The following is a 26,317-nucleotide window of genomic DNA, read 5'->3' on the forward strand; positions in this document are numbered from 1 at the left end:
TATATAATACTTCATTTTATGTATATATATATATATATATATATGCACACACATAAATATATTTTATGTGATATATAAGAGACACTCTGTAATTGGTAGTTACTATAATTTTATAGTATAATAACTGTTAATGTTTTTGCCTATACATGTTTTCTTAGAGAACACTTGCTCATCTTTAAAGAATCAATATAAATGTCACTTCCTTCTTGAAGCCTTTCTTGCTATGCATGTAGACACGACTGCTCCCTTAGTTTTGTCACCCTTATATATTTATTACATCCATCCTGTCATTGCATCTGCCATATTTAACTTTATTTGTTTTTACCTTTTGTATACCTGGCTTCTAACCAAGAGTCTGGCATTTAGATATTTGCTAGATAAATGGGTTGAAATTAGGAGTTAATTTATTTGGCTTCTAATATTTATGTGTATTTAAACCATTCAACAAATATGTCAGTCATTTTGGTAGATACAGAGAAGAAAAAGTTAATGTAGTACATGCTCACAATCAAGTTTAAAGTTAATGATACAGTATAATCTACTTAATATAATGGTTTGTTCAAGGGGAGTGTGAATAGAAGTGGAGATACGTTAAAGGAAAGTAAAGTAGAAGGTATAGGTATGTATTCTAGATTGTGAATATTATTCCAGAAGTGTTTAGTGATCCCCTTCCATGGGGTACATTTATGCTTGGTGTTCTGAGCTCCTCAGCCAGAACCTGGCAATATCTGTGAAAACAATATTTTTCTCTGACACTGGTGGCACCGACTCATTTATGTTAATTGTACTGACACTTGAGCATGGATTTGGAGTTTTGAAGACTTTGTTAGGATCCCAACTGTCAGTTCTAGGGGCGCGATTTTAAGTAAGTTACTCAAGAGTATCATATCCACATCTGAAAAATGGAGATAATATCTTCCCCACACAGGTTGCAGGGAATAAGTTATGTATATAAAGTAGAATTGGTTTCTAGAATGTAGTAGATATTTCTTATTAGGTGAAATTATTTTAATTCATTTAACTTTATTTCTGCAGAACCAAACTGAGTGTTTGGCTCTGAATACAGGAAAACAAGGCAGAATTGAATAACAGTGATTGCTGACTTTGTTAGGTCTCATTCTGTTGTGGGTGATTACCTTTTTCCTCAGTGCAAAGTGCTGCTGTCAATCCAGAGAAAAGAAAAGAATGCTCAGCATATAATGCTAAAAAGATGTATCACACCATCTTGCATTTAACACAAGATGAGAAGGCACTGAGAGGAGGAGATTTGTCTGAGTTGTTGCATTGTGAGCCCAGCATCAAGCACAGGGCCTGACACACTCCGTATTATGTTTAAATGAACAAGTGAAGTCAGTGTGAATGAGAAAAAATGTTCTAGGTATGGAGTACATGATGTGCACTGGCACATTTAGAGTACCTAAGGTAGGTGTCTATGAGATACTGGCAAAAAAGAACAAGGTAGTTTAGCAGTTTTCTTTGAAACCACTATACCAGATTAATTATAGGTACAGAGCTTTTATAACCGATTATATATTTTAGAAGAAATATGGGCCAGCTAATTTGAGTTAAAATGATCACTTCTCCTGAATTAACCTAGATGGGAAAGAACTGAGAAATGAAATAAGACATTGGAACAGATAATAGAGGTCAGAATCTGCAACTATTCTAAATTATATTTGTAAAACTTCAGTCATTGTACTGTAAAGGAATTAAAATTTCATGTGGAGAAGTGGATCACTCTTGCCATAACTTCAACTCCTGTCTTTCCTTCTGCTGCTCCAACTTGGCAGAACACCAGACCCTAGAGCAATCTCATTATCTCCCTTCTCTGTTCCTGTTCCTTGCAGGCATGGACTTTTGAGTGCTGCCAAGATTGCTGTAGCACTTGCCCACAGCTGTGCTTCTCAGTCTTGCCTCCATCCTGTTCACTGTCACCAGAGTGATCTTTCCGTAATGAATTGGATTGTGTTAGGCCCCTCCTTGAAATCCCTAAGCGGCTTCCCGAAGTTTTTAGGATAAAAAGTCCAAATTCCTTAGTATGGAAATCAGAGCTTTTAGAGATCTGGCCTCTTATCAGTCTCCTACCCAATCTCCTACCCCTTTTCCGTATGTTCTCTGTACTCCAGACATGTTAATGTGCTTGCACTTCTCTGAATGTTCCATGTTCTTTTCATGTCACTGAACATATGTTCAGTGTTCTTCCAGACATGCTTTTCTTTCTTCTCAAGGTTATGAACTACAGATCATTTTAAATGCTCCAACTTTACCTAACATGATACATTGTAGGAGTCTACATGTATACTCAGACTGTGAGCTTTTTTGAGTATAGCATACTCTATTATCTCTTTACTTCCTAATGCCTGTCATTGCCTTGCACAGTATAGAAGCCTTGAAGTTTGTGATTTAGTTAATGTGTGAAGTAATAGAATTTATCAGAGGCTTAAAATATGCCCAGCTATGTCCTGGGTATTATGAACATGTGAGAAATAGATGAACATAGTTATCCCTGTTCTGTTCATGATCTTAGTTGTGTGGAAAAATGACACATAAAGCAATTAGAGATTAATAAAGAATAACATTAAGTGAGGACTTAGAATGATTTGAAAATAAAGATGTAATCAAATTTCAAATTCTTGATATTTCATATTTGCTCTTTACTCTGTTTTTCTCCTTAATATTTACCACTACTAGCAGGCCTATACATTTTACTTATTTATCTTGTTATGTTCATAGCCCCTGCTAGAATATAAGTTTCATGAGGAGTTTTGACTGTTTGTTCACTATGGTTATTTCCAGTACCTGGCACATGGTGGGCGCTTGGTAGGTATTTATTGAATGAATGGAATGGAGTTTGGAGAAGGAAGTGAGCACTGGGAGATAGTATTTATGCAAGATTTCATGGAGAAGTTACATTGAGGTAGACCTTGATAGAGTATTTTATTAGATGAGTTAATGCTAATGAAATATATTCATTTAAGTAAATAATTACCAGTTTTATTTTTATATGAATTTTTTCAGGGCATATGTTACCCCTAATTTTTGTCCTTTTGCTGTCTAAAGTTTGTATAGCCCACACTATTGACTCCACTTAGAGAGTTTAACAACAAAACCTATTTAAGCAAGGTGAGTGGTGCTGACTATATACCAGTTGCAGTAAACTCATTCACTTTGTGGTTTTTATCAAAATGAAATATGTGTAAAAAATAGGTCTGCTGGAGGCAACTATACATTGTATACAGATCTTCTTTACACTGTACATTGTTTAGGTACCTGAGAGCTGATCTTTTACTTTGCATCTATCAAAATAATTGCAAATAAATTTGAACTCATAGGCATAGCAGGGTTATGGTTGTTTTGTGAATTAGGGATCATAATTGATCAGTATGCCTGTAAGTTCTTAGATTTTAGCTATTCTTTGTCAGCATTTTAAGTATTTGTGTATATATATATATATTCATATGTCATATATAATTTATATTAATAATTGTTTCCCACTTTAATAGTTTCTTCTCTTTTGCTTTCTTCCCTTAAGAAATTAAAATTAGATTTTGAATTAAAACTATTAAAAATGTTAAATTGCCAAACATTTTTTGGCTATAGCTGTAACATGTAGATAATATAGATTTGAATTATTTTTTAGAAAATAAAATTATCTTTGAGTCTCAAGTACTGGTTTCTCCTCTTCTGATTTATTTTTTCTAAGCACAGAATTAGATATTCTTACACACTTACAGCAGCGATAGACCTTAGTAAACATCTGGTCTACTTGTTTTGTTTTAGAGATGAGGTAACTAAAACACAAGGAAAAGTGATTTGTCCTCAGTTGACTGATGATAATTAATGATAGGACCAGAATGCTATCAATAGTTAAAAATCTAGTATAATCAAACTTTGACTAACCCCTCTCATATGCTAACCATGTTAAACTTCAAGGCCATGCTGTTTCTAGTAATACATGTGGCTCTGATGACATTTTAAAAGGATGTTATTTTAATGACCTAGTAAAATAGAAGTAAATTCCTGGAATTTGCAGTCTATCAGTCAACCAGATTGGGTATGAGTGAAGCTTTGGCAGTACTTATCCATTTTGATATTAATATAGGTTGTTTACTAGTTATGTCAACAGGAAGTAATTTTCATGAGTCTGATTTTAAGCCATTGAAAAACCCAACATGTTCTCTAATGTGTTAATTTTTGACACCTATGAGGATTCACATATTTCATAGGAAGAAGTTTGACCAATAAATGTGTATTGAGGAAAACAATGAAGAGCAAGATTAAAAAAAAAATCAGTGTTTTTCTTTTTTTGTTGTTGTTGAACCTACAAAGTTATGTTTTTTTTAAAAAGTCATATGAGTAGACTCTTGGATTAACTTAAATAGAAAAATGAAAAAAAGGATCATGTGAATACCTTTCCTTTGCTTTTTTTGGTGATACTTTCCTAGGATTTATATTTTAGTTAAACTGGATTATACAAAAATAGCACCTTATATTTTGTGCTTTTTAGTTTTTTTAAAATCAGGGGGGGTCATCTTTTTTTGAGGGGGGAAATGATTAATAAATACAACAGGTTGGATAAGAAATGGTTAAAGATATAGAAGATTTTAGGCAACCTGAAGTTAGTACTAATATAACTCCTGGTTGTAGTCACTGAGTACTAATTAGATTGGGTTATTTATTTTTAGTCAGTTGTGTTCATGTATTGTACTTTTGATGTGAAGAACACTCTGCTAGACATTTGAAAGCCTCTTAGTTTGACTTAGTCTGATGTTTAATTGTGTTGGTTTTTTTTTAAAGTTATATTCTCTAACTATAGCCTGTGTTTTGGGATAGCAAGTTAGTAATTGTCCTTTGTTCTATTTCAGATCCCTGCATGTCACTGAGTCCACCATGCTTTACAGAAGAAGATAGATTTAGTCTGGAAGCTCTTCAAACAATACATAAACAAATGGATGATGACAAAGATGGTGGAATTGAAGTAGATGAAAGTGATGAAGTAGGTGGAAAAACATTTTCCTTTGTATTCTCTTACAACAGAATGACTGTATTTCTAGTGTTAAATTTTGTCTTTATTACTCTTATGGCTCACCTCCTTCATTTTCAGCATCTTCAATTTTTATTTTTACATGTTAATTTTAGCCACTACATTTACAGAGTTTTTGTGGGTCCATCACCCGATTTGTATGTACATGTTCCCAGTTTTATAAAATTTTTGTTCTCGCCTTCTTGGATTTCTCAAATATATATCCTATTTTGACTATACCTATCTCTGCTTTATAAATCACCCCAAAATGTGGTGGCTTAAAATGACAACAGTTTATTATTTCCCCTGATTCTGTGGGTTGATGGGCCCTGCTGGGCAGTTTTTCTATTTCCTTAGGTATGGGCTGAGGTCACTGTGGCAGCTGCATTCATTTGGGAGCCTCTGCTGGGGCTGGGGTATCTAACATGGCCTCTTTTTCTTCCTGTTGTCTCTCTGACCTCACATCATTTGGAAGTGTAGCTCAAGCTTCATTACAGCGTGGCAGCTGGTCTCCAAGTTGTAGTGTTCCAAGAAGGCAAGTTCCAGTGTGCAAGTGCTTATCATGCCTCTGCTTGCCAGTGTTCACTCATATATTGGCCAAAGCAAGTCATTTGGCTAAGCTCAGAGTCTATGTGGGAGAGATACCAGGATGTAGATAATCAGGAGATGTGGTTCATTGAAGGCCACCAATTTAGTAATTTACTATACTGATTGTCTTTAGTTTTTAAGCATTCTCGTCTTCCCACTTGTCTGGTTTCCCTCTTAGTTTCTCCATCAAAGTTGTTTTCTTGATTTGACTTTAGTCTCATTCTAGCTAAAACCCCTGGTCATTTTTCAGACCTCTTCAACCTCTTTGTTGGATTTGTCACTATTGTAATTCTTTTCTTTTAGTTTATATAATACTTAATTACATTGTTTTCTACAGTACTATCTAATGTTATATAACAATGGCATTCTCTAATGACATTGTTACCTAATAGTGACATTCTGTAAAGATCAGTTCTTGACCTACTGCACAAAACGTTTCCTTTGAGAGTGCTCATCCATTTTCAAATTATTCCTGATTCCTGTGTCTCTAAGCCAATCCAGATGCCTGACTTACATGTATTGCTTTCTGCCTGATGTTTTTAGAGGGTTCTTACTTTTACTTTAAAATTAGTTTGTTTAAAACAAAATCTCAGTTCTCTTATTTTAAATCTCTCCCTGTTCAATGACACTTCTGGGTCTACTCTTACTCAATTCTTATTCTTGTAAAGTTGGAGTTGGCAGACTTTTAATGTAAAGGGTCAAGTTATAGGTTGAGATGTGTCCTTCAAAAACATTTGTTGAAGTCCTAACCCTCAGTACTTCAGAATGTGACCTAATTGGGAAATAGGGTCATTGCAGATGTAATATTAGATTGGTGCAAAAGTAATTATAGTTTTGGACTGTGAATTTTAAATCACTATAACTAGGGTCAAACACATCTTTATTAATCAAAATAGGAACTCTTACAATCAACATGTTTTTGCTAATGAGAAATAAGTTTGTTTATTCCTGTAGTGTAAAAATCTGTGCTTCGGAATTTGACAAACTCTTGGAAAGCATTTTCTGCATCCCTCTGCTGGTTGTGGAAGCGTTTTCCCTGTAAAAAGTTGTTGAGATGCTTGAAGAAGTGGTAGTCGGTTGGCAGGAGGTCAGGTGAACATGGCAGATGAGGTAAAACTTTGTAACCTACTTTGTTTGACTTCTGAAGCATCGGTTGTGCAATGTGTGGGAAGGTGTTGTTGTGGAGAATTGAGCCCTTTCTGTTGACCAGTGCTAACTGCAGGTGTTGCGGTTTTTGGTGCATCTCGTCGATTTGCTGAGCATACTTCTCAGATGTAATGGTTTCACTGGGATTCAGAAAGCTGTAGTGGATCAGACTGGTAGCAGACCACCAAACAGTGACTGTGACCTTTTTTTGGTGCAAGTTTGGCTTTGAGAACTGCTTTGGAGCTTCTTCCTGGTCCCAGCACTGAGCTGGTTGCCAAGTTATACTTTAAAAGTTTCTCTGTATGTCCTATAGGAAGTCATGGATATACAATTATTATAAAAGAGAGTTGTTCGTATTTTTCTGGGGGGAGGATCCTTTGCTTTCTGTTAAGTTGTACCTAGATAGTTAAGAACCATTGTGTAAGTTATTGAGGCAGATTTTAAGAAAATATCTCATTATTTTATAGTTATACCTAGAATATTTCTTAAATTGTAAAATTTCTACCCTGCCTCAGCATTTATTTAGTTGAGTACGCAGGCTCTTTGTGCCTTGCCTTGACCTGTAGTCAAGGCAAGTAGTACCTGTTTACTGGACTTCTTCCTCAATTTCTTGCTTTTCCAGTTCATTTACCAACTGCTATTGAATTATCCTCTTTGTTTATGACATTTAATAAGAACTGATTCTCCTAGAGTATTTTTAGTCGGATATTTGCCTGTTCCTCAGAGCAACCATCATAGAAACCAGAAAACTTTCTCTTATCCTACCATTTCTTACCATCCAGACGATCTCACCTTTACCTCCAAATTCTGATTTATTACAGTGGTTCCCTCTTTTTGAGGCAGTGTTATTCATAGGCTGTTTGAGAAGCACCATTGGTAGTGTATTGTTCAGTTATATGTGGATTAATTAGGCTTTTGCGGTGAACTAAACTACCTTAATGTAGTTTCTTTAGAAAGATGTGCTTCAGATGATAAATACACACTGTTAAATACAATCTAGTTATAAATTGTGGATGAATGCCCTATATATAAGATCTGTCTGTGAAGAGCCAAAAACTTCTGAAATTATTTTATGGCATCCTGGAGCGTTGAAACATTCCACCCAAACCCCTGCTTCAGGTAATGAATGTTTTAGTCCCTTTCCCAAACTTTTTCAGCTTTCCTTAATCAGACCACATGGTAATTATATATTTTCATTAAAAAATCATTTCTCATTCCTTTTTTATTAATTTTTAATTTACCTCAACAAGAATGTCATGTCAAATGTTGTTACAGACTGGAAGGGGGCAGGTGTAGGAGTGTGAATGGGGACTGTGTGTGCTTCTCAGCGTCAGTTCTCGCCTGAGGGTACTGCCAGTCCTGCTCTCTCCTCCCCCTCCTTCCCTGAGCATTTGCAGGAGCACAGAATGGCATTGCATTGATGTAATATATATATATATATATAGTTTTTTTTTTCCCTGAGAGTTTAGCACACTTCACATATTGTCTTCTAAAAGATGTTTGAGTTCGTGTAAGTATAGAACCTATTAATTCCTGTTTCACAAATGGATTAATTAAAATTTTGCCTCTACTGTAACATTAACACTGTTAGCCTTACATTATTGTTATTATAGATAGGCTGACCATATAATTTATCATCCAAACTAGGATATTTTTGAGAGTGAAAGAGAGTGCTATTAATAATTACACCAGAACCACAGGTATAAACAAGGACTGTCCCAGGCAAATGGGCCGTATAATTACCCTAACCATATGGCTTATCACAGTGTGCTTTCTATTGTACTTACCTTTATCTTTGTCTTGATCCCTCACTAAGTTGTTATTAAATTGATCTAAGTTTTATGCCAAGATTTGTGTTATTAGTAAAGCTTGCCTCTATATCAGTTTAGTTCATCATGTGAAATCTTTTCATATTGTACAGCTTGTTTTGTAATAACATGGCAGAAACACTCAGGAATTTTTCTATTCCTTTTTCTTTCTTACAGTTAAGAGATTATTTTTTGTCTTTTTATTCTCTAAAATAATATAGCTTAAAATATTTTTATATTAAAATATTCATTGACCCTTTCATTGATTTTTTTTTTATAATTTATATTTTTAGTAGTATATATCTTGGCTTTCCCACATTTGCTCTCTTTTTAAAACAAATTTTCCCCAGCTTTATTGAGATATAATAATTGACAAATAAAAATTGTATATATTTAAGGTGTACAATGTGATGATTTGATATATATACATTGTGAAGTGATTATTACAGCCCAGTACCTATCACCTTACATGTCAAAGGGTATAAAGTTTCAGTTATGAGGTAAGTTCTGGGGATCTAATGTACAAGCTGGTCACTATAGTTAATAATACTATATTATATATTTGAAATTTGCAAAGAGAGTAGATCTTAAGTATCTTTTCCACAAAAAAATGGTAACCAAATTTTTATATCTGAAGAATTTAATGAAAAGTCTGAATTTTCCTGTGGACCCATCCAGTGTTTGGCCTGCTGGAATTTTTTCAAGTACTTAGTTCTGCAGTCGCTGACTGCATAGTTTCAGAAGACTGTTTTGCGCTAGAAAGCTGTTTGGGTGGTCATAAGGTCAAGTGCTGTGCTATGTCAGGGAGGTGTAAGGTAAAATTGTCCTTATCCATAGATAACCTAAACTAACCTATGTGATTATAATGTCATGGTTTATAAGGTATTTATGCTGTCTCTCGTTATCTTTAGCAGTACTTTTGTTGAGAGGGGCAGGACAGGTGGTATCCCTATCTTACAGATGAGAGACTTAGAGAGATCACGTTACTTAGGTCTCATAACGTGTGTAAGCAGAACTGGGATTAGGGCCCACCTATCCCTACTTGTGTTCACTCTCCATGACGTGTTTAGACATAGTTCCAAGTTGTTATTGCTTTTGTTTATTTTAAAATCATATTCAGTTTTGAGTCCTGGGAGCTAAAAGAGCCACTCTGCATACATTCTTGAACTGTGTTTCTGTTAATGTTGGATGTTCTGGTAATGTTGGAACCTTCTGGGTGTTGATGACTGCTCACTAGGACCCTCCCTAGGGCAGGGAACAACTACCCTCCTTGTTCCCTGTATTTTGGTTTGAATCTTACTGTACTGACTTATGTCTTTAGTGTTACCTTGAGCTTTCCTGGAGAATTCACCTTACTTCTTTCCCTACTTAGTATTAGATATTCTATTCTGGCCTTTCTGGGTCTGACCTGGCTTGATAGTGCTTGTGACTTAGTGTCGGTTCTACTAAGTATTGATGACTTGCTTTATACCACCCTACTGGTAAACTGGTGTAGTCTTTATTGGGCCTGCAGGGCTGAAGCTGATAAAAACAACCTTTTTAAAAATGAAAGACTATTTTACCTTGATTCTGAAAATGTTTCAAGCAATTGTTGATCAATATTTGAGAGCTTTTCTCTTTAATCATTAATCCTTGCTGAGGCATTTCAGTCATGATTTCTCTCTTTGTTTCTTCTTTCATTCTTCTTCTAAGCCAAAGTAATTTCTTGAGTTGTACTGTTTTCCCTTATGGTATTTGTTGGTTTATAGTTTAGCTTGACCCTTGTTTCTGTTTTATTAATATTGCCTTTATCCATTAGCTACACAGCATATGTGTGGTGATTGAAGGAAATGAAACTCTTTCTGTAGGCTCTAAGTAGGAGGCCTAAGAAGCCAACATTCCCCTAATGTTGATATAGGGTTTTCATGTTCAAAGAAGTGGATTGTAGTTACTACTCTGAATCTCATTGATGGAAATCTTTTAAACACATCTTCTATTCTCTTTTCTCCCCCGCAAAATCAACAAATAATAAAAAAGACATTTGAAAATTATACGTGTGGCAAATTAATGGGATCTCCCAATGATAGACTTTCTTAAAGATCCTGACATATGAGCAGTACAATTAAAATTAAACATCTTTTTAATGAATAAAATTGTGTCTGTATAAGATAATGAATTTCTTCAAATTCTTATTGGTTCGAGGTTTTTTGAGATTTATTTTACATATAATCCAATGCAGAGATTTTATGTATACAGTTTGAATTTTGAAAACCCTATACATGTATCCAATACCCCAATTGATATGTAGGACATTTTGATCCTCAAATGTTAAAACAGTCACTTTCTTTTGTAGAAGACAAAACAAATCTTTGTATTGTTATAAAATCTGTTAAGTATAATTGGTCACTAATTTTTTAAAACAATTTTTCATTGCTCATTTATTTTCCATACTTTGTGGATGTGTTTAAAGTCTTATCCCAGTGATATAATAACTAACTAAGATCTTAGGATTGGGGGAGGGAAGTTTTTTCTCTCTTTCAGAATCATATAACCACTGGGGGCTCACTGTCTGCATTTGTGTCCATAAACTCTGTATTTTTTCCTATTACTATGGATTCACTGTTTGTGCTTCTTGCAAAGTAAAATTTCTTCACCAGTGTACTTGATCTCATCTCCTTTCTACTCTAGGGCAATGGTTTTATAATTATTTTCTCTTCAACAACTGCATTTTCCATTTTCTATTGGAACTTTCCCATCCGTCTCAAACTTGCCATTATTTTTGCTACCTTATAAACACAATGAAGTAAAAACTTCCCTTGACTCTATTTCTTTGGTTATCGTCCCATGTCTTCTTTGGTTACAGAAATCTCCCTCAAAAGGACTTGTGTACTATTTCTCTCCTCTTGTTCTTTCTTGATCTTACTTAGGCTTTTGCCTTTATTACTCCACCAAAATTGTTCTTCTTATGCTCACCAGTGATGTCTCCGTTGCTATGCAGTGGTCAGTTCTGAGTCTTCATATCACTTATTAGCATCAAGATATAGTGGAATATGTTTTCTTTTTAAAACACTTGTTTTCACTTGGCCTCCAGGAAATCATGCTCTCCTTATTTTACTGCTATATTGGTATCTTCTTTTCGGTTTCTTTGTTGATTTCTTCTTTATCTCCTTGAGCTACAAATCTTAATCTATATACCTCTTTGCTGATTTATACTCACTATCTTGATTATCTCACCTAATTTCAAGGCTTGTAAATATACTATATGCATTGGAGTGCTGAGCTCTGGATTTGTATATCCAATTGCATCAACATCTCCAATTGCATATCTACTAGTCATCTTAAATTTAAGTGTTCAAAATTGAGTCGCGATTTTCTGCCTGACTCAAATTTCTGTTGTCTTCATTTCTCATAATGGAGTTACCATTTAAACAGTTGCATTATTATGATATGAGTGGGTCAAAAAATTTGGCATCATCCTTGATGTTTTGTGATCTCATCTGCCATTGTTGATCATTGTGGAGAATCATTAATTTATTAGAAGTTGAAAAATGCCAATATTTTAATTATATAGTGTTTTTTTTATTCATTGTAGTACTTATTTAAAGAAAAATTTCAGCATATTGTTTGGTTTCCTATTGGTATAGGAAAGTCAGGATAAATATTTCTTTCCCTTTATTTATAGATTTTCAAAATATTATTAGGTGGTTTCAAGATTTCTTTAAAGCAAACAAAAGAGAGGTTTGTGTGTGTGTGTGTGTATTTAGTGTAATGAACTTATGGATTTAAATGAACTTCGGGCTATTATTATTATCTTTACGGTTGTTTAAATAGCTCCATATTTGGCCAGTGGAAGTTTATGCAGGCTTGCACCTGGATCCTTTGGACCCAACATCAGTAGTCTTTAATAGATTTCTTGCTTTTTACTGTGACAAGATGTTCCGTGTTCAGCTTGTACATTTCTGACCCCAATCCAGGTGTTAGCAGTGCTGGGTTAGCCATTCTTTCTATGTTTTCCCAGTGGACGGGACTAGGAAATATTTTTTTGTTACTGCAGAAAACAGAGCTGCTTTTTTTCAGGTGTTCTAGCAAAAGTACGGGGTAGGATTCATATTGGCTCTGATTGTTCTCACATGGTTAGGTGCCTACTTCCAGTCATTCCCTGTGGCCAAAGGAATTGTGATATTTTTATTGGCCAGGCTTCCTCAATTCAGACACAATGATGCCTCCACAGAGGGGATCAACTGGGAGACTTTTTTTGCTTTTTATAAAGCAGAAATTAGGACATTTATGTAGGTTTATATATGATTTTATGAAGAAAAAGAATGTTAATGGGAGTAAATCACAAGCAGCAACATTGTTTAATGAACAGGGAATGGGGTAAGTCATCAGGAGGATGAGAAGGGTCAAGGAGGAGAAACAGTAGTTAGAGATGTTAAACTGTGAGTGTTTGTGTAAGTTAACATCCATATACACAAGTTCAACAGTAAAGCCCTTAAAGCAAGATGGAGGCATCCCAGAGTGGGACGCATGGAAACAGACCTGAAACTGTATTAGACCTATTTCTTGGGCACACCGATTAAAAGTTATTATTACCAGCTTCTTTGGAAACCAACTTTATAATCATTATATAACCTTATTTCATTGTATATAAATATTATAATAAATTACACATAGTTCTCACTGAAAAAAAAAAACCTTTAAATTATCTTAGTACTCATCACTTTAATATATATCCTATTTCTTAGGGGCTGTAAGACTGGAAGTACTTGACTTAGCTCTGTGTTGTTTTTAGGAATTATCAAGCGGTACCTTAGTGGATCTAGGTAACACCTGTCTGCATTAGGGTCGAAGTTGAGAGAGAGTATGAAAATGTTCATTAGAAACTCTGATTGGTTTGTTGTTAATTTTGTTTTTTAATGTATTAGGTATTTAACACCCAGAGCTTCTAATCAACATGAAAAAAATTCCAAAGTGATCATACTCTATTGATAAAATTTCATTAAATATCAGATAACTATTAGTGCTTAGCTTCTCTTTTTTTTATTAAGGATAAACAGATATACCTTGGTGATGTCATGATTTTTCTAATGATTCTCTTAGTGGTAGGCAGTTTGGGTGGTCATAAAATTTTTATTATTGCTATTATTGCAATGAAAGCTCTTGAACTTTTTCTATAGTTATGTTAAGTGTTGCTGTACAATAAATTCTGAAAAGTGGAAATTCTGGGTTAAAGGCAATGAACACTTAACATTTTACTTGATATTAATAAAATTGCCCTTCTCCTCAAAATGTTAGACTTTTCTCAGATGTATGAATGTGCCATTTCCCTTACATTCCAGTTCTGTCTCTTCAACTCAGAGAAACTGCCTGGCAATAGTGGGTTCCCTCTTCCTGCACCTTTTTCTTGACTTTCTAGGAACTAATTTAGGGCAGTCATAGGAGACACATGTTTGTTTCTGGTCTTTCAGGGATTACTGTCTTTTGTTGGCTGATGTTTAGTGGCATGAAAACTGTTGTTTATATATTTTGTCTGGTTTTTTAGTTGGTTTTTATTATGGGGGGGGTGGTAAATCTGGTCCCTGTAATCTCATCTTTGTTGGAAATGCAAGTTCTAACATTAAGTTTTAACAAATGAAACACAGAAGGAGATGATTTACTAAATCTTGGGTACTTACCTCTACTTAAAATAAATATTCACATAGTAATGTTTTTATTTTTTTATTGTAGCGTATTATGGGGGTACAAGTGTTAAGGCTACATATATTGCCCATGTCCCCTCCCCCTTCGAGTAAAAGCTTCAAGCATGTCCATCCCCCACACATAGTAATGTTAATTACAAATGATTTGCCTTATGAATTTCTGATGTTATGCTGATTGGATTTGTTAACTTATGTGATTGTGTGAGTATTGATCATGTACAAATTCATGAATGACAGAAAGATGCTCAAGTAGGTATTTGGGTATTTAGAGTTCTGGAATCTGAGGCTAAAACCTAATGTTAGATTTTGACTGGATCCTAAGGCCAACACTAGACCTTGGTATATCTCTAGTTGCCACAGTATCTACTTTTAACATTAATAATAGTAATAGTTTTTCACCATAAATTTGTAAGGCGATGGTTTTTTATTTTTTTATCTTTATAACTTTATGAAGTAGTTTTTACCTTTTATTTTCCACTTGGGAACATAGAAGGGAAGTTATAGGTGTTTGTGGACTAGGAAGTTCCTAGGTGTTTGGACTCTAATTTTGGTATTCTTTTTAATGACAGTAGAGTACCTTCATTTTGATTATTAGTGTCAAGACTGGTGGAATCATGGGTAATTTTGTTAGAGATTTTGGGATTATAATCGACAATAATCTTGAAGCATAATCATGAGATAGGTCATGTAGGCCATATATTGGTTCTTAAAAAACGAGTGACACAGGCAGATTCCAACCCATAAAAACATTGGGTTTCATAAGTATCTTTGTAAATCAGTTTTTCGAATCTATCATCTATCATCTATCTGGTGACCAATCAGTTGAATCACTTGTATATAATGGTTAAGTTCTCAGGCTAGCTCATAGCTTAAATGATGTTGACAGTAATTGTGAAGGCTTTGGGGCCCTGACCTCTCCTGAGAATTGAATTTGAAGGAGGTCATTTTAGTGGATTTATTATAAGAAAACTGGGGATTGGTTGATGGGTGTTTGGATGTAGGTAGTTTAGGGATTATGGGCTGATTTGGTGTTAGAGCAATAGTTACATTGGTAGGAGTTGGGGCAAAAGTATCAAGTCTTGCTTGTGTTAAAGTATAGAAACTGTCCAAATCAGCTTGAAGTCTTCATTATTAACGCAGTTTAAAGTTTGAATTTAGGATCTGAAGAATTTTTTTTCAGATGTTAAATAATTTACCTTTTCTTTTGTTGTTATTTTTGTGAAAACGTATTCCAGTTTGCCTGTGCTCTCTAGTGTTTTGTGTCAGTGTCATCATCCATCTTAGATGGTAAGATTAAGGTTATTATAACAAGGAATGTCTTAGGAGTAGCAACCCCTGTCTCTATACCAATTACAGCTTCTTGCGTTGGAGTTTCAGTCAAGATTTGGTATTGTTGTTCTTTGTGGATTTAATTCTTAGATCATTAATTCTCAGCTGGTGTTTTGTAGTAACTCAAACTGTCTTTACTAATGTCAGGAAATGAGAGAGAATGCAAATCAAGGTAAAAATTTAACTCATTATTTAGGAAAAGACAATTAAAAAAGCTGACATTATTGGGTGTCAGCTGTGTACCAAGCACTTTTTAAAATATTTCATATGAAAAATCACTTAGTCCTCATAACTCTTTGAGGTTACCATTGAAATATTTTGATCCTGAAACCACAAAACTGTACTTTTGTATTCTTTGTGTTCATGTGGTGCAGGGAATTTTTTAGGACATTGTTTATATGTATCACATAAATGAAACAGTTGCCATTTGTTCCAACTGATTGGACCATTTTCAAGACAAACTTCTTCTCTGCTCTGTCCATCATCATGATTTTCAGTCTAGAATTTTTCTCCAGGTCTTGGACTTTTTTAAAGATAAAGGCGATTTCTGAGCATGTCAGTGGGGCAGTGATTTTTCCAGCTTTTCTCTACTGGATTTTGAAGGTGTCATTCAAGAAGAGCAGGAGAGATGACAGAGAGGCTAGGGCAATCAGGTTCCTTTATATAGAATTTAAAAAAGAGGTTTTTAGCCAAGATAATTTTAGTGCTTTCTCTCTATATATACATATATTTAAAGTAAGATTTATAGAGGATATACTTTACTTTTAAAAAATACTTTAATTCTAAATACCATAATCAAATGTACTTCAAATATAAATAACAGCTTGAAAGCCAGGAGAAAATAAAAATGCGATAGAGTAATGATATTATTATGTTTTTAAACATCCTTGTCCGTAAGTGTTTAGTAAAAATGTATACAATAATATTGAAGCAGTATATTACGCTGTTGAGTATAACTGAATGGCTTGATTTGGAATCTCAGCTTTGCTATTTGTCATGTTTTCAACCTTAGGAAAATTATTTAACCTCTTTGGGCCTTGGTTTCTCATCTATAAAATGGGATTAAATAACACTTTTCTTATAGGACTGTCATAAAAGTAAATGACTCTCTTTCTCTCTGTATGTATGTATGTATGTATGTGTATATGAATACACAGTTGTTCCTTGGTATCCATGGAGAATTGGTTCCTCCTGCAGATACCAAAATCCACGTTTGGGTCAGCCACAAAAAACAATGGTGATTTAGCACCTCTTGTATTATCCTGGATAGAGCTGGTGCCCATTCTTCTAAGTGAAGTATCACAAGACTAGAAAACAAGCACCACATGTACTCACCATTAAATGGGTACTGATTGATCAACACTTATGTGCACATATGGAAGTAACATTCATAGGGCATTGGGCAAGTGGGAGGACTGAGGAAGAGATGGGTATATTCACACGTAATGGGTACTGGTGTGTGATGTCTAGGAGTTGGACACATTTGTAGCTCCAACTTGGGTGGTGCAGAGGCAATATATGTAACCAAAGCATTTGTACCTCTGAAAAAAAAATGGTGTAGTATTTACATATAACCTACACACATCCGCCCATATACTTTAAATCATCTCTGGATTACTTCTAATAAAAGGTAAATGCTATGTAAATAATTGTTGTACTGCATTGTTTAAGGAATAATGACAAGGAAAAAAGTCTACATGTTCAGTACAGATGCAGTCATCCTTTTTTTTCCTCGAATATTTTTGATCTATGGTTGGTTAAATCCATGGATGCAGAAACCACAGACACTGAGGGCCAACTATATAGACATATTTATTTATTATATAACTTAGAATAATACCTGGTAAATAATAAGCATTGAATAAGTACTTTTACTACTGCTGTTACCATTGTTAAGATTAGTAGTAGAACACATTTCATTAATACATTTTACAAACTTGTAAGACTGTGACTATAAAATACCAAAAATATACCAGTTATTATCAGAAGATAGTCCCCTATTGGATATCAGATTTTATGTTTTTCTCAGTTTATTGAGACTAAAATAGTGAATTTAAGTATGTTTAACTTAGCATTTTCTCTTCTATAGTTTATTAGAGAAGATATGAAATATAAAGATGCTACTAATAAACACAGCCATCTGCATAGAGAAGATAAGCATATAACTGTTGAGGATTTATGGAAACAATGGAAAACATCAGAAGGTAAGTCTGTTTTAGTGATCTGGATCCCTCACTTTCTGTTCTTCTGCCTTAATTAGCCTTTGTTAACTCACTAATTGCATACCTTTTTACAAAAAAACCTCCCAAAAATAACATTTCTGTTAAAATATTTATATTTTAAGAAATAAATTTTATTTTAGGTTTTGAAAGATGATTTTTATCTTTTTGACAGTCATTAAGCCTCAGGCTATTCTTAGATAATTTGATACCTTTACTAAAATAAATAAAATAATGTATGTCTGAGAGCTTAAAGTTGTAAAGCATTGTTTGAGCTATTAAATAGCATTATCATAAAAGGTTTATCAAATAAATGTATGGAAACCCAAAGTTTTCTTTTTAATTGTGGAGAAGAGTTCCTAAAATGTGGCTAGAACTTTAAAACGTTTCCTGAATTAAATCCTTTATGAAGTCTTTTAATAGTTGCATGTTAAAGTTAAATAATTTTTATCTTATTCCTTTTTTTCCTATTAAGTTCTCCAGCTGTCTTTTGGACAGTAATTCTTTAGGGCAGGAAGAATTTATGACCAAAAACCTCAACTTGGTCCCTAATACTAGAAAGCTACTTAAAAAAAATTATTAAGCTTATATATTTTTTTGAGTACCAGTCAACTAAAATATCTTTTTTCTAGTGCATCTCTCCTTTTATGAAAGTTGAGCACTTATGTTGTAGGATATATTTTTATCTGTAAGTTTGAATAATAAAATGAAATGAAAAGGAAGCGAGAACAGATTGCCAAGTAGGAGTATAAAGCAATAATAAAGTTTAGTAGACTTTAGATGCTAAAATTTGGAAATAGGAAAATACAGAAAACTATTTCACCAGTGCCCAGTATTTTTTCTTAAGTGTAAAAGATGGTTTATAGCTTACTTACATGTTTGTTTTTACTTTTTAAAAAGAGACATCTGCTGAACTATACTGGAAAAAAAGGAAAGAAGAAAAAAAATCACTGACTTGAAAGATATATAGACTTCAAAAAAATTCTCCATTTCCCCTCTCTACATCATTTAAAAATAATATGAACTTGTATGGGAATAGAAATAAATATAAGTGATATTAATAGAATGGTAGAAAACTCAGTAACAGACTTAATTTCTTTGTTTGAAATATCTGGGCAATATGTAGCTACAACTAAGGAAATTGTAGATTCATTACATTGTTACTAGTATTTTTTAAGGATTTGGGTATGTGATACATTGATTGGAACCCACTTAAATGTTTGGATGAAGAACAAATACTTGACCACTTCACTCTTATACCACCTGGTTCAGCCACCACCATTCTTGCCTGGATAATTGTAGTTGCCTACTAAATGGTCTCCCTTTGTATATTTGTGCTTTTTTGTAGTCTATTCTTCATTTAGCAGGGTAATCTATTTAAGATATATATCAGATCTGCAATATCCTGTACTGGCCCTCAGAGTAACAGCCAGAATCTTGACAAAAACCTGTAAGCCTCTACATGATTTGCCTTTTCTTCCCACCTCAGTCATCTCTCTTTCCTCTTCTATTTCATCCATCTCCCTCCCTCACTCTGCTCCATCCATGCTGGACAGTTTACTATTCCATAAATGCAAGGATGCAGATGTTCTTATGGCTGACTTTCTCACCTCTTTTGTTAAAGTCTTTATCAAGGGTTATTCTCTTAGTGAGGCCCAAGGGACCACCCTATTTAACGTTTTTTTCTGGCTCTCTTGATCCCTCTTACTCAGCTTCACACTCTCCTTTTCTCATGCCATTATCACCTTCTAAGATACTATGTAATCAACTTATTCATTATGTTTGTTTGTTTCTCTTGTCTCTCTCACACCCCTTCCCCAAGAATGTAAGTCTTATAGAGCAGGGAGTCTTTGTCTATTTTGTTTATTAATGTATCCTAAATTGAGGGGATTCTATCCTTAAACTCCTTTTTGGTTTCCCACACTAATGACTTTGGTGATATCTTTTGTGATCTATGAGAATGTTTGTTTGCTTGTGTTTTTAGCTTAAGGCTAAATTTTCAAGTTGAATAGCCTCTTAAACCTTTTTTTCCTTAGGCTTTCACCTTAATCTTTACCCTGTAAGATCTTACCAGGGTCAAGGCCTGGGAGTAGTATCAGGGCTCCTACTAAGGCAGCTCTGTGGGAGGGAAGAGAGGAGTCAGTGATACAGGCCTCCACTACAAGAGTGACCTAATTGATTTTCTTGACCCAGACTCTTTTTATTAATATTCATTGAAGGGGTCACGTAAGGGTGGGGCATTGTCGTTAGAGCACTGGATTTTAAATCATAGTTTAACAAGCCCCAGGGTTCCTGGAGGTGTCCCAGGGGCAGGCATGTTGAATGTGCAGGGTTCTGCTTTTATCTGTATGTTTTGTTTCTGTTTGAGATTTCTCTGGGGAAACAAAAAGTGGTGGTTCTTAAAAGGTTTGAAAATTACTGAAGTATAGATTAGAATGTGCCTCTAACAGTAATGTGTAATTAATTGTTGTTTAGTTGGATATGTAAAAAAAAGTATTAAATATATATATAATATGTATATAAATGTACACATACATACACACACAAACATATGCATTCATTCTTTGCCCATCATGTTTGTCTTTGGTTCCTAGAACAGTGCATTCATTTTGCCTTCAGCAGTGAATATTTACTTTGGTATTCAGTAAATATTTGTTGAATGAATGAAAAGTATAATGCCTGATGAAGATTGGATGCTCAGTAATTGATTTCATCAAATATTTTCAGTACAGACATTTCTGTTATAATGAAGAACATATATTCCTGAAAATCATGTTTTGTAAAATTATGAACTTAAAAATGATAGGAAAATGGAAAAAATGGGCTTGAAGCAGATGACTTAAAACCTATGTAGCTTTGTAACCACAGCACTAACTGTATTAATGAAAATACTAGTACTGGTAAAAAGAATTTTAAATTCCTAATCAATAAATACTATAGTAGATAAAGGAATTTACATCAAAAAATAAGTGAAGATAACTTAATATAAGGGAATATTGGTATTAGGTAGGGTTGAGGTTCACTAAAAAAAGAAGGCAAAGGCAAAGTACATGAAAATGAGAACTGAGCAAAAAGCATTTCTAAAATAGAGAGGCTCTGGCCAAATTGAGCCAAGAGCAAGGAGCGGTGAATGTATAATATGTTCATAGCTTGATGTGTTGGTTAGTATACGTTGTATCTGTTTGCTGTACTTAGCTATGTGAAATGATAACATGTTTGGAAAAGTCTCATATGAAACGATGTGACTTTTACATTGACATGATTCTTAATTACCAAGTGTACATAGCTAATTCATATTACCGAAGCACATGTAGCAGAATAGACTATATCTATTATATGCTAAACAGGAATTGTTCTGGATCCTGGGTATTAAAGATGGGTTAAACATAGGTTTGGGCTATACAGAGCAAATAGGGGAGGAAAGATAGATTAAACAAAGTAAATAATTAATTACAACATAAGGTGATATGTACAATAATAGAAGTAAGTTTAGGGTATGGAGGTAAGTCACTAGAGGGAGTGATTAACTCGCTGGTAGTATTATAAATGAAATGCAGTGATTGGGATAAGCTGTGAAGATTGACCAGGAGTTCTAGAAGGAGTTAAAGAGGTAGATCATAAATGTAGCTCCCTCATGGGAGCCATGAGGCACTTGGTAATTAGGAATCATGTCAATATAAAAGTAGCACCTTCTTTAGTTACCTGAAACTGGATGTGGAAATGTAGGTAAAATGTATATAGGCTTGCAAACGATACAATTTTAAATCCTGGCTCTTCTATTTTGAATGTTGAGACATTAGGCATGTTTTAAAATTCACTTCTAAAATGCTATTCTTGTGTGAGTGATATAAATGAATAATATAGTAAAAGAGCCTGGCATAATTTCTGACAAAACCTGATAGGCACTTAGTAAATGTTGATTTTCTCATTCAGTAATAATGCTGAATAAACTAACATGTTCAGGCATATGTAAAGTTTTATAATGTTTTTGATTATCTCATAATATTCATTAATAAAATGAACAGATTAGGCGATATATTTGTTATCATAGCATACAAATCTGTGAACAGTGAAATGTACCCAAGATCTTTATGGAATGTTGTCAACTGGGAAAAAGTAAAATGTTATGCAGAAGTTGATCCTCACCTCAAATACAGAAATTTCAACAATGATCTGAGTGTAATTTTTTTGTGTATGTAGAGAATGTTTGGTCAAGTTGCACATGGCAACAGTCCAATGTATATGAAAGCCATTTTAAAAACTAGTATTATATTAGATTTCATATAGATTTTGATAAACTGGATAAGTTATGAGAATTACTGGGTATACTTAAGTAGTAACCAGATACCTAATGAAGGAGAATGTATTAATAGACAGAAAACTATTGGTTATGTACAAGATTTAGTGACTATAATAGACAAAAAGATTAAGTAATATACTGTTTATAAAATGAAAACTCACTGGGTTAGTTATTATAATACATGACAACCATGAGGTAATCTTTCCATCCTGTTCAGCATGTTTGTTATTTTATCTAAGGTCACTGTGTAATTTTGCACTTTATAAATTGAATAGACATTTGGAAATTTAGGAGAATTTTTTTTTTAAAGATTAGAAATCAAAAGGAACTGAAATTGTCTGAATAGTGGTGTTGCCACTTAGTAATGGTCATTTTCAAGTGTACATAAAGCCTAGCTAGAGACAAAATGGCCAAGAGTATTTTCTTTCTGTTTAGGATGGCAAAAATATAAATATTAATATTATATAAAAGGAAATGTAAAGAAAAAAATTCCTGACCATGGACGTTAAATTTCTAAAAGGGAGATTATAAGTATTTATATATAGACCCCTTATATCCACAAAATTTTTCTTCTGAGTATGAAAATATAAGTAGATTTCTAAATGCTGGTAAAATCTATCAGCCTTTTTAGTTGTAAGCTATTGGTTATAATAAGACAGGAATAAAAAAATTGTAAATAGATCAGTGCATATTATTTAGCATTATCAGAAGAGTAACTCAGAATGTAAGCTTTGCAGATAATAAGGTAGTGTTATCTTTGTGGCTTTCATCAACAATATATTTATTTGTATATTTACAATATGCATAGCAGTCATGGGGAGATGGCTCTTCAGTGAGATTTTGAAAGAGAGAAAATTTTCTTAGAAATGAGAAAGAAAGGGAGATACAGGTTAGCACATTAAAATGAGAAAATAAATGAATCTAATTGCGGACTGCTTTGGGAAAATTTTGTGATGGTATAGGAAAACCACCCCCCAAACTGAAAGGGAATGGAGAGGAGAGACCACAGAACTGCTCAAAACAAGACTAGCTCGATGAGTTAGATGAGCTAATTTGTGCTTACTTACAAGGGCCTTGCTCCTGGGTGGCACAGGAATTTCTTCTACCGGAGCTTCTCGCATGCAAAATCTTCATCTGCCCACCCTATAGTGTTGCCTTAAATCTCTTCCCAATGAGTAATACAAAATTTTTACATTGTATCTTTATTCACAGTGAAAGGTAACAAATAGGCACAGTACCATCATCATGTTCTGTTGTGTAACCCATGTTATGTTAATGATATTACAATCTCTCACTAGGTGATTTTAGTATTATAATTAGCTAAAGGACACTATAGGACTGCCAAAGCAGCTGAAAAGCAGTCAGGGCTGGTCTGTACTGGCTGGCCATTTCAAGGCAAGAAAATGCTGAGGCACCCAAGAAAGTGCTGAACAGTTTTCCTCCAGCCCAGTGGTTATCTTGGTACGTGCTGGTCTACTTTGTAACAGTTTTGCTGAGCACTTGAGGATAGCACAGTGTGTCTGGTTAGGTGGTGGGGAAAGTGCATTCTTCCCTCACAGACTTAAATGCTAAATTCCTTAAATAAACATAATTTATAAGACAGAAATATGATACTTTTTTTTTAGTGTGAGATAATAATAAATCACTGTTTTAATGTTTGTCTTTTGCTATTAACATATAGTACTTAACCTTCCTGTGTTTTACTTCTGTCATCTGTTAAATGGGAGTAAAAATTGTCTACCATATAAGATTGTCGAGGATGAAATGAATTTGTACATATAAAGTGCTTGGAATAGTGCCTAGCATGTACACGTGGTTAACAAATATCTGTTATTACTGTTTCTGTCAGGTAACGGTGACCATGGCACATGTGTGGGGCACTGGAGACTGATAGTACTGAGTTGGGGAATAGTAGGAGATGGAGTCAGAGAGGGTTACCAAACTATAGTGAGTTTTATTTATTTACGTTATTCTTGTTATTATGTTTTTAACATCTACAGCACCTGGTATTCCCAGGTGGTCTCCCATCCAAATACCAATTTATTTTATTTTATTTTTTAAATTACATAGTGAGTTTTAATATTTAAACTTGATGAGCTGTTCCAAGAGTGGCAAGTAAGATTCCACTTACATGTCAGTGCTTACCAATACAGAACGGTTCCCTGGAGCACTGGATTAAGGAAACTTGGTTTGTATCTGGTCTTAGTAACAAAGATACTATTTTAGCAGTTATCAATTAGCAATATTTACTATGTGTTGGAAGTGATGGTGTATTTTAGCATTTTTATCATCATTGCACTAAGTATCAGTAGCTATTATATCTTCTTGTTTTAGAAAGCTTTGTAAACATAGAAGAGTTATAGCAAGATGATTTCACTATAGGCAGGAAGATTAGCAGTGAGTTTAATATAATGTGGATTTGAGTGGGAAGAATGAAACATCAATTCTGAACAGTGTTTGAAAGAAGACTTGGGTCAACTTTTTCCCTGTGTTCAGAATGAATTCTCAATTTTTTATCCCTGTGATTTTGGACCCAAATTGGGCTTGAGAAGATTCATTTAACTGATTCATACAGTCAACATTTTTAGTGTCTGCTTATTATGAGCAAGGCCTTGTCCTAGGTGCTAAGGATACTCTGTCCTCTACCAGTCCACCGTCTCTTGGTGGAAAAAGATATATTAACAAGTAATAAAGGGATGTGCTACAATCTGTAATTGAGATTATGTGGAAGGCACTATGGGGTAATAAAAGGAGAAGCATGTCCGTCTGCCTACAGAGGATGAGTAAGACCAGAGGAGTTACATTAAGGGGCATATACCTTTCATCTCTTGTCATGCCTTCAGTAAGAGACACTGCTGGATTAATAGCAATATCTACACAAATTAATTTGTAATTTGAGAATATTTGTAACATAGCATATTTACAAAACACAAGGCTCTTAATATGTTACAAATGCTTGTGGTGTTTTAGTAAATCTGATTTTAACACTTCAACTTTCATATAGTGCTTTTACTTTTAGGAGAAGCTCGTGTTAGCCATCAGTGGAGGTATCGGGTTTTCATTGTTCACAGAAAACAGTCTACACAAGGGAAGACCTGTTCTTGAGGTGGAGTCTGAGTCTAGTTTCAGAATGACAGGTATCATCATTTGTACCACTAACAAGAGGTCTTTTGTAGTCCACGTTTCTTCCATGTAGAGAATACGTGACACCGATACATTGCTCATTCATTCCTTCAACCAGCATTTAAGGAAGCTTAACATGGAAAAATAGTGTAAACATTTCTTGATCAATTTATAGATTATACACATATTATTCTGTATCAGTCAGAATTGACTTTGATACTTCATACAAGGTTTGCTCCCTTATCTCCATATTATCAAATAGCTTTCTTTTTATTATAAAATTATCCAAATGAGTTCAGAGCACTCACAGTAAATTGCTGATCTGTCTTCATCATGGTTCTATGTTAGCATTTCAGTGTCTCTGTTTCCTTCATTTCAGATCTACGCATCAGGACTATTCTGGTTTTATTAGTTTTTTTCTTTTTCCTATTTCCCTTTCTATTTTATTATTGACATTCTTCCTTTTTTACTTGAGGATACTTGAGTTTTGGAGATCTAGGATCATTGTATATACTGATTTGCCAGGAGTAGTTATGCCTTTTTAATTTGTGGAAGATACTTAACCTTAAGACAACTCTATCTTCTTTTTATAGATCATTCTTGGTATTATCTGAAATAGAGACCACATGCCAGAAGAGGATGGAGAGACCAACTACCGGCCACATCTCTCTGTATTCTAGAAAATTTGAAAATTTCTATTCTGTAGGAACATATGAAGTAAACATGTTTTGAGCCTTATTTTCTCATATAACAAGTTTTCTGATATATATAATAATGATTCAACATATGAATCTTTTCTTAAGATTTAAGGAAGTACTATTCTAAGATTTTTTGTGAATTTGCCTTATTATGGTTTTCTGTACATCTGAATTATTCTACATTTCTCCTCTGCTATGTTCACAGACTCAGGGGATGCTTCAGTGTTGGAGTACAGTAACAGAACCTGCTCCAGAAGGTGAAAATGAGGGCTGTCCATTTTCCACTATTTGTGGTGGACTGTCTAGAAAACAGTAGGGTTTTTTGAACATCATATTGTTCCTTCCTCCCTTTGCACTCTTTCTCTAGCAGTTGGGAATCAGTTGCATATAGACATGTGTTAAATT

The 26,317-nt window shown here is 34.1% G+C and overlaps 1 protein-coding gene across 2 annotated transcripts in view; it reads left to right on the plus strand.

Annotated features, from left to right (window-relative positions):
- Window positions 1–26,317, plus strand: part of STIM2 (stromal interaction molecule 2) — a 135,086-nt gene that overhangs the window by 57,120 nt on the left and 51,649 nt on the right. For both annotated transcript variants that reach the window (XM_012772886.2, XM_012772887.2), the window contains exons 2-3: window positions 4,866–4,996; window positions 17,662–17,776. In XM_012772886.2, the coding sequence (XP_012628340.1) occupies window positions 4,866–4,996; window positions 17,662–17,776 (246 nt within the window). The remainder of the gene's footprint in view (window positions 1–4,865; window positions 4,997–17,661; window positions 17,777–26,317) is intronic.

This window comes from Microcebus murinus, chromosome 3 (assembly GCF_040939455.1).
Source record: "Microcebus murinus isolate Inina chromosome 3, M.murinus_Inina_mat1.0, whole genome shotgun sequence".
NCBI lineage: Eukaryota > Metazoa > Chordata > Mammalia > Primates > Cheirogaleidae > Microcebus > Microcebus murinus.